This window comes from Haliotis rufescens, unplaced genomic scaffold, assembly GCF_023055435.1.
Source record: "Haliotis rufescens isolate VD_foot unplaced genomic scaffold, xgHalRufe1.0.p SCAF_17, whole genome shotgun sequence".
NCBI lineage: Eukaryota > Metazoa > Mollusca > Gastropoda > Lepetellida > Haliotidae > Haliotis > Haliotis rufescens.
In genome coordinates, this window is record NW_025963857.1 from 5060632 (window position 1) to 5070806 (window position 10175).

General features: G+C 44.7%; 1 protein-coding gene across 1 annotated transcript; it reads right to left on the minus strand.

Annotated features, from left to right (window-relative positions):
* Window positions 1–230: 230 nt before the first annotated feature.
* LOC124119150 lies at window positions 231–8963 on the minus strand. The gene is made up of 8 exons (XM_048397272.1): window positions 8788–8963; window positions 7743–7827; window positions 6166–6188; window positions 3383–3546; window positions 2712–2841; window positions 1896–2043; window positions 1418–1554; window positions 231–989 (listed from the first exon to the last, which is right to left on the minus strand). The coding sequence occupies exons 1-8, from the start codon at window positions 8925–8927 to the stop codon at window positions 680–682; spliced, it is 1137 nt and encodes a 378-aa protein (XP_048253229.1). The 5' UTR covers window positions 8928–8963; the 3' UTR covers window positions 231–679.
* Window positions 8964–10175: the final 1212 nt, after the last annotated feature.

Consider the following 10175-nt stretch of genomic DNA (forward strand, 5'->3'; position numbering starts at 1 on the left):
TCCACTGTAAAGCGGACACAAAGCCATCCGCTGCAAAGCAGAATGGATAAAGTGGATCCTGCTGTAAAGATGGTAACCCTGTCATATATATTTCATAATTTTGGATGTATCCCAAGACGCTAAATGTAACTTGTAATGCAGTCCACCAGCACCCCTAGACAAGCACCATGGTGGTACCCCACACCATTATTGGCACTTCGCCTCGTCACAACACAAAACATGATTCAAAAGACGTATTAAAGTTTATTACTAGCACGTTTAATACAAGTGTTCTCTACACACTAAACTGCAGGGTCTATACATAATTGATTAAAAAAGAAAATAATAAAAAAAAAAAAAAAAAAAAAAAATTAAAATAAATAAATAAATTGATTACCCATATTTGACGGGCCAAGGATATTCTTCACATAGAAGCAACATTTACCATTCTTAGCACACAATGAAAGACAGCAGCCATGATACGCAGACAAACCAAAGACTACTGATGAATTAATAGCCTATGTAAAAAGACATAATTCAATATATTCCTCAACACATGTTACATGCTAGCTATTTAACTAAAATATAGACAACGAAAACAATATTTAATTAATTCAAAGTATGTTAGACAACCAATCACATTTCCAAATGATGAATTGGTCATGTGTATTCCCCTTAAGAACACCAACAGCACAGTATACTATGGCCCCACAGGATCAGCATCTTCGGCCTTGTCATCAAACAGTTTGAAATCGGTGACGTCACTGTGCGCGTGGATGCCGGGGTCCCTCCCTGACTCTCTCACCATCCTCTCCAGGGATTCGACGTTGCTCCTGGAGAGCCGGAGGTAGGTGCAGTTGAGGACCTCCATGGGGTCGAACTTCACGGGGGGGGCCTCCTTCTTCTGGCCGATCTTCAGGGAGCTGAGCAGCTGCTCTAGCTGCAGCATGCGCTTCTTCTGTTGCCTCATGATGGAACTGTCGTGACTTCCGTCAAGCTGACGACACTTCCTGGAATAATAATAATAATAATAATAATAAAAATAAAAATAATGATATTAAAAAAAAAAAAAAAAAAAATTAATAATAGTAAAAAACACACAAAACAACAACAACGTGAAAACTCACTTGGTGTATAAATGGGTAATGTGGGAACTCAGTTGGTGGTAAATAAGCGGGTATATGACCACTCACTTCGTGGTGTATAATGAGTGAGTGAGTATTGTTTTACGCCGCTTTTAGCAAAATATTCCAGCAATATCATGACGGGGGACACCAGAAATGGGCTGCACACATTGTACCCATGTGGGGAACCGTACCCGGGTCTTCGGCGTGACGAGCGAACACTTTAACCACTGGGCTACCCCACCGCCCCTTGTGGGGTACAAACTAGGACATATACACTCGTCTACTGTGTAAGCGGGGATATGAACACTCACTTGGTAGAGTATAGTCGAGAATCTTTTAAGATCTCCTCCAGTTCCTTCAATGCCTTTAGATCCAGTGTTGCTTTGCTTGTGGGTGCAGCTACGTGCGGATGTGATCCGTGAGATTGACGTCGATTGCTTATATCAGACTGCAACGGTAAGATGGCTCAAAATATAACTATACACTCACGAGGTACAAAGTTCAACTACAGACTGGAATCTGAAACTTGAATATTTGAAAACTTAGGAACACAGATTTCTTTATTATGCCTCAAAGTGAGATTGACCAATCAGAGAGCAGAACTACTGACCCCATATGAGCCCGTATACCGTCAGTAAAAATTCAAGATGGTTGTTACTGACCAAATATGAGACCATGTACCATCAGTAATAGCCATTTTGGCCGTCATATAGCTGGAATATTGCTGAGTGCGGCGTTAAACGACAAACAAACCAACCAACATTAATCTTTTTTTAGATCACGACCTACATGTGAATGTGGTTTCTGTTTTTTGCCCTCGAGAATGCCAGACGATGTCCTGAACTCGCTATCATTACTGGACGCCACTGTCTGGATCGCCATATCGAATAGATCATGGATGTTCTCGTGTGCCCCGGTGGTGCTAGAAACTGACGTCCTGCGAAGTTGAAGGGTGTGTATTCAAATTAAATATATTAGGAAGTTTTATGTGGTCAAAGAAACAACTTTGTAAAATGCCAGAAGATAACAGTTTGTCATTTTGAAATGTACACATTTGAGTGAAGATAACAAATTTGGATAGATGTCGGTACAATCACCAGTGTAAAGATCAACATTGGGTTACGGGTTACAAACATCATACTACTACTACTACTACTACTACTACTACTACTACTTCTACTACTACTACTACTACTACTACTACTGTATTATGTACACCTGTACATCGCCAATTCAACCCAAGCTTGCCCTAAAAGACGACTATGCTTGTCGTAAGAGGCGACTAACGCGATTGGGTGGTCAGGCTCGCTGACTTGGTTGATGCATGACATCGTACGCTTATTGCGTGGATCGATGCTCGGGTTGTCGATCACTGGATTGTCTGGTCTAGACTCGATTATTTACAGACCGCCGTATATAGCTGGAATATTGCTGAGTGCGGCGTTAAACAACAAACAAACAAATAAAATCGCAAATTCTACACAAGGTATGACCTTAGCATGTACACTATCCACGGTTAGGGCGAACAATCAGTGTACAATCATTAATATGCATTTTCAACTCCCTGGAGAATATACAACCCCCCAACGAAACGGCAGCCCTTACCCCGCTTGGTGTTTGGGATCGTGTGCGCCAACTTTGTGAGGCACGTCGTCTTTAGGGTCGTGGTCGGTTACGACGATACTTGGTGCCTCGTCACTAATTTTCTCCACCAGAGGTTTCTTACAAGAGCCAACTGTCGGAAGATTAATTGTAGAAGCATTTATACAATATTTCTCTGTGAAAACGACAGCTGTTTCAGGAATCACTCTCTCTCTCCCGGTTCGCCCCGATTATGTTACTAGGTTTGTCAGCACCATACCCGTGCTCGTGGGTTTCACCGAAGTGGTAAACGTCTGAGACCTGCATTACTTTAGGCTTTCTCCCCACATTAAGCTGACATGCCGCGATATAACTGTAATACTGTTAAAAGCAGCGCTGAACACAACTCTCTCTCTCTCTCTCTCTCTCTCTCTCTCTCTCTCTCTCACACACACACACACACACACACACACGCACACAGAGGATTGGCGAAAAATTGCTAAGATTGCGACCTCCAACGGAGACGTTGGACACGTATCGCATCGGGGTCTGGTTTTAATGAGAATGCACCCTGAACCAGACTTTTCGGTGTAGCGCCAGTGTGTGCAGTGGTTCGGTCATGTCATAGCTTGCTCTCTCTCTCTCTCTCTCTCTCTCTCTCTCTCTCTCTCTCTCTCTCTCTCTCTCTCTCTCACCGAATGTAACGCTTTTCCTGGCTAGCATCTCCTCTTGTCCCGCCGCCAGGGACATAGCTCTCTGTCTCCCTGCACCCAGTGGCAGCCGGGGGGGCCCGGTTCCTGGCAGGCTCTCCCGTCGCTGGCTGCCCCCTGTCATGCTGGTGCCACTTCGGCTCATCGACCTACATTCACATTAAGATGAAGGCTTATCAGTTATAGTTTGTTTGTTTTGTTGTTGTTTAAAACCGCACTCAGCAATATTCCAGCTATATGACGGCGGTCTGTAAACAATCTCTGGACCAGACAATCCAGTGATTTACATAATGAACATCAATCTATGCAAATTGGAATACGATGACATGCATCAACCAAGTCAGCGAGCCTGATCACCCGATCCCGTTTTTCGCCTCTTACGACAAGCATAGTCGCCTGCATGTAATGGCCAACATGGGTTACTGAAGTCCCATTTTAACCCGGATCTTCACGGGTCTTTCAGTTATAGTGAAACTCCGGACGGTATATCTATCCGTGAAATGGAAACGATTAAATCATTTCCGGATTAACGGTCACGTGAACGTTGTCAGGTTCATTTAACTGATATTTACGTTTACGGTAGAATACGGGGCTTGCAGACTAAAGGAGTTCGGATTAACGAGGTTTCACTGTGTACAGAATATACCAGGAAAAATGATAGAATTGATAGAATAAACTTCTCGAAAGGCTAAAAAAGATTACGTTACTTGCCTTGGTTCATTTTCGAAAAATAGAAGAAAGTTTACCTCCCTTGATATAAATTTGTTTTGGCGATATATTTAGAATTGCTCATCATAATGAAAGGTGTGCGACATTATCAGGGCCATTGTTGAGATCCAACGTCATTTGATAGTTCCATCAATACGTTTCAGTACATAAGTGGGCCCGTGAAGACGCAGGGGTAGAATAGATCTTCAGCAACCCATACTTGCCGTGACTATGCTTGTCGTAAAAGGCGACTAACGGGATCGGGTGGTCAGGCTCGCTGACTTAGTTAATGCATGTCATCGATCCCAATTGCGTGGATCGATGCTCATGATATTAATCATTGGATTGTCTGGTCCAGACTCGATTATTTAGACCGCCGTCATATAGCTGGAGTGCGGCGTTAAACAACAAACAAACAAACAGACCATGAGTGACTCTTAATGAAACAATGCTGTTACACACATTCTACAATACATGTATGCAATACCATCTCGGGCTTCGGCTTGATAAACGAACGCTTTAATAACAAGGCTACCCAAAGACGCATATAGATCTACGTCTTTGGGCTACCAAACAGGATATTTGGAACATCGAGATACGAAAAGTCACTTACTGACCATACTGTGTAATACATAGTATTTATACCCAGAGTTATACCCAGACTATTAGTGGCGACTCACAGAGTGGAGAATGTATACAACTAACTTATACCGACTCGTGAAGATCCAGTTAGAGAATAGGTCTTCAGCAACCCATACTTGTCATAAGAGCCGACTATGCTTGTCATCAGAGGAGACAAACAGGATCGGGCGATCAGGTAGTACAATTAGGTGTCCGCGGACTTGGTTGATGCATGTCATCGTATCCCAAATACGTAGATCGATGCTCTTGGTATCAACCACTGAATTGTCTGGTCCAGACTCGATTCTTTACAAGCCGCCGTCATATGGCTGGAATATTGCCGAGTAAGGCGTTCAACAACAAACAAACAATCCTTTACGCAGCCATAACTTTCCGATTCAAAAGTAGACAGCTGTCAAAAGTAAATGAAGCGGACATAAAATGTTCCCAAATATTGTTTCTGATTCTTTTGTACTCCGTTCTGGTACTGGTGATGTCATTAGCTTTACAATAGGAAGATTCGGCGTTCATTTCCGAGGCTGAAAAGTGCTTTTGACTTTTATTTAATTATTAAAAAAAAATACCAACTTTACAACATATGTGCAGGATCGGTGTCTTAGTGTGAACCCTGTGCTTTAAAGTGGCAATGGGTGATAGATCGTTACTTCAGCTGGCATAAACGAAATAGAACAATGGCAACGAGTCAGGAAGTGGTTTATCACAGACATGGTTTAAAGACCATATGAAGTGTTATATGATTTTAACCGTGTTGCATTGTTTCTGTTGGGATTCGGTAGACGCTCATTGCATTTTGTTTGGACAGTGATCAGTCGTCAGTAAGTTACTATATTTAGATGTAGTGTATAAAATTCCGGTCCGGTATACCACGGACGATATTCTAGAAATATATGGAAAGTTTTGTAATGTTCTGATGCTGCTAGACTGGTGATGGCACAGAATCAACACTACCAGTAGCTTCTTAGGTTATGTATAAGGGAACAACAACGTGTTTGTATCTCTCACGCATTTCATCGCTTTGGAACCAGCTTTCATGTGAGGATGGCTCATCATCCATGATTTCCTGATTAGCCCATCTCGGAAGTTTGACCACTGTCGCCGCTTCGTGAACATATACTAGTATTATTATCACTGCCTGTGCTATCACCACTGTATTTTTGTATTTGATACTGACCGCTGGCATCATATTATATATTGCCATTGAATATTGTACTACCACTCTATTGTCTACTGTCATTGTAATCTTTGTGCAGTAATTTGTAATTAATTTGTAAACTTAGTGAAATGTGTAATACATTTGTCGATTTTATACCACTTGTTAGATGTTTGGTAGTTTCACTCTAAGTTCTTTTACGTACAGATATCTTGGTTAACATATTGTTTTTATTTGGGAATCGACACGTAACAGTAGAATTGCTTACCTTATAAATTCTTCCTCATTGTCCTGCAAAGAGAAAAGATATGGAATGAGTGAACGGAATGATATTCACCAAACGTGTGAAATGTCACAATGTGCCAAAATGACTCAAGTCATAGACGTTAATGATTTTGGCAATGTCCACAGGAATGGGCATTATGCAGATCTACCAAGGATAAATATCGGGTGATTCGAACCCAACAGCGCATCCTAGTATTGCCAAGGGACGCAACTCTTCACATACTTCTGTACTGATGGGCATGCTTTGCAATATGGACATAAAATACACATTATATCCACCCTTTTGTCCTACAGTCAAACATTTTAATTTCGGGGTATTTAGGCGCATACATTAGAGAGTTGCAACTTGCGTCGACACATAAAGATTTTGCACACAGTGAGCTTTGTTGCCGATCCGTATTACAGCCGCCTATAAAACATGCATATACTAACAACTGATCATGGTTACCATCATTTCACAAATATGTGACTGGAACGTACATATGGATGTGTTTGCACTGTAGGGAGTGTCTGCTATTGAAGTCAGTGTTCTAGGTGGGGCAGAAGCTCTAACCCCAGCCCTCTGTAACCGCCTCCCTAGGTCCGGGTACCACCAGCCCCCCGCCATGTAGAACTCACATCCTACTCACCTGGCCCCAGGCACCCCCTGGAGGGGGACTTGTTAACGTACCCCCCTCACCCCACCCCTCTAACAACAGCCTCACCTGGTCCACGTGCCCCCTGGAGGGGGACTTGTTAATGTACCCCTCTCACCCCACCCCTCTAACAGCCTCACCTGGTCCACGTGCCCCCTGGAGGGGGACTTGTAAATGTACCCCTCTCACCCCACCCCTCTAACAGCCTCACCTGGTCCACGTACCCCCTGGAGGGGGACTTGTTAATGTACCCCCCTCACCCCATCCCTCCAACAGCCTCACCTGGTCCACGTGCCCCCTGGAGGGGGACTTGTAAATGTACCCCTCTCACCCCACCCCTATAACAGCCTCACCTGGTCCACGTGCCCCCTGGAGGGGGACTTGTTAATGTACCCCTCTCACCCCACCCCTCTAACAGCCTCACCTGGTCCACGTGCCCCCTGGAGGGGGACTTGTTAACGTACCCCCCTCACCCCACCCCTCTAACAGCCTCACCTGGTCCACGTACCCCCTGGAGGGGGACTTGTTAATGTACCCCTCTCACACCACCCCTCTAACAGCCTCACCTGGTCCACGTACCCCCTGGAAAGGGACTTGTTTATGTACCCCTCACACCCCACCCCTCTAACAGCCTCGCCTGGTCATGGTACCCCCTAGAGGGGGACTTGTTAATGTACCCCCCCTCACACCCCACCCCTATAACAGCCTCACCTGGTCCACGTACCCCCTGGAGGGGGATTTGTTAATGTACCCCCCTCAACCCACCCTCTAACAGCCTCAACTGGTCCACGTGCCCCCTGGAGGGGGGCTTGTTAATGGACCCCCCTCACACCCCACCCCTCTAATAGCCTCACCTGGTTCACGTACCCCATGGAGGGGGACTTGTTAATGTACCCCCGTCACCCCACCCCTCTAACAGACTCACCTGGTCCAGGTACCCCCTCGAGGGGGACTTGCTTCTCTCCAGCTCTATCTTCTCTAGTCGTTTCTTGAGTTTCTCCTCCTCACGTCTGCATGGAGGACAAAACTGTATTATTTGGGTCCTACCCCCTCCTCTCTCTAATAGTGCAGGGTTCAACGTCACAAGGCACTTGCACACTGCGATTGTTTCTTAAAACCTCGCCCCAGACGAAGATCTTGGCATTACGTTATTAACATGTTATGTGAGTGAGTGGTTTAACGCCGCTTTTAACAGTATTCCAGTTATATCGCGGCGTGTCAGAACTAGAACATCCCCCTCACTCACTCTGTAACCTGGCTGATTGTGTGTCATCGTACCCAAACGTCGTGAAAATCGTTGCCCATGCTGTCAGCCACTGGTTGTCAGGCCGCCCTGAGACATAACTGAACATCGCGATGCGGTGTAAAACAACATTCATGCACACACATTCACTAAGTACGTCACAGGCGTAAAAGGCGACACTGCTCGCTGACTTTGTTGATGCATGTCATCGATCCCATTTGCGTAGATCAATGCTCATGATATCAATCACTGGATTGTCTGGTCCAGACTCGATTATTTACAGACCGCCGTCATAAAGCTGGAATATTGCTGAGTGCGGCGTTAAACAACAAACCAACCAACCAACATGTTGCTCCGTCTCTATCAAAACTTAAACGGCATGCGACTGTCAAATAGTACTGGTTACGATGTTTAAGCTGACAGCGAATTAAATATAATATTAATTTTTCACACGACTTTCCTTTCAAAGATGGCAAGTTTGGAAGGGCTGTATTTTTCTATTCCGTTACTAGGTTACAAATCATTAAAAGTAAACTTATACTCATGACCACGCCCCCGTTTTGAAAAAAGTTATTTCTATACAGTGCTTAAAAAACAACTATAAGAGGGCAGGGCTTTTTTTCGGGGCGGGCCTGTCAGAAGAAGCAAGAAATATTTTTTAACAAGTCTAATCAACTGCCTCGAGCTTCCATGTCTATATATGATCTCTTCTACTTGGTGTAAATACCCCATAGATCTTTGGCTACTGCTCTTCAGCTTGTCCAGGAATTTCTCCTCCTTGACCAGCATGTTGGCGGCTGTATGATGACTGTTCTGCACTGAACGGCTACGTGTCGAGGACGACAGTCGTCCTCCGTACGTCTCCATATTGCGACTCTTTCTGTCTACACTACGAGCATTGATTATGACGTCATGCCCTTTTGTGATGATAGGTGACGTCATCGGAAAACGGGGACACAGACATTATTGTGACGTCATAAGTTCTGTTTTACTTGTTTGCTGAGGCTATTTCTTTATTCAAACGGGAAGTTATTTCTTCTAGATGTGGCTAATTCTGATAAACTGAAACACACTTTTAGCTGAAGGAGTAAGTTGGGCTATGATTTCTGCTATTTATAACTGGAATACTGTTCAAAGAGGCTTCAAACCTAGCAATATTCCATCTATATGACGGCGGTCTGGACCACACATTTCAGTGATTGACATCATGAGCATCGCTCCACGCAATTGGGATACGATGACATGCATCAACCAAGTCAGCGAGCCTGACCACTGGATCCCGTTAGTCTCCTCTGATGACAAGCATAGTCGAATCTTATGACAAGCATGGGTTGATGAAGACCTATTCTCTGCCCGGATATTCACGGGCCTCCACATTTGAATAGCAGAGAGTCCCGGGAAAGCCGAATACATAATTCTGCTGTTTGTGCCGTGGACGCCGTATCGATGGATTAACCGTGAATGCTTACAATTGTGTGATATACTGAGAGGCATTAAAAACACAAACCCATTATCATGCTAAAAGTCGGCGTTATCTGTGTCTGTGTGTCTAACAACTGACACCAAGTAAAGGGGTATACATAACAATGGCGAACATCAAATGTTTGAGTTTGAATCCCCACTGCCATGTACGCAGTGGCTTGACGACTAAAACGCAACCATGAAGGTGAAATGTGGGAAATCAGGAAGATCAGAAAAAAGTCCCGATGCACGTGCAAAATGGGGACTTGGGTCCTATTAAAAATACACAGTGCGGGCAGGGTATCATGCATAATCATGATGCCACGGTTAAGCAACGCACGGAGGAGCCAAGCCATAGGGATGTTGGGAACTGATCAGACGTCGAGAGAAGTTGCTGCGCACTTCAATACCCATCGATCAACTGTTGTCCGACTGCAGCATCGTCACAGGACAACTGGGAGTGTTGCCGAGCGTCCTCGACCAGGAACGCTGCCTGTGACGTCACGGAGGCAGGATCAACTCATCATTGTGAGACACCTTAGGGATCGCTTCAGAACAGCACGGCAGTCTGCCATTGGCATGATGGGAACAAGGGGACGACCAGTGATCGCACAGTCCGACGTCGCCTTGTTGCACGAAACATCCGGTGCCGTC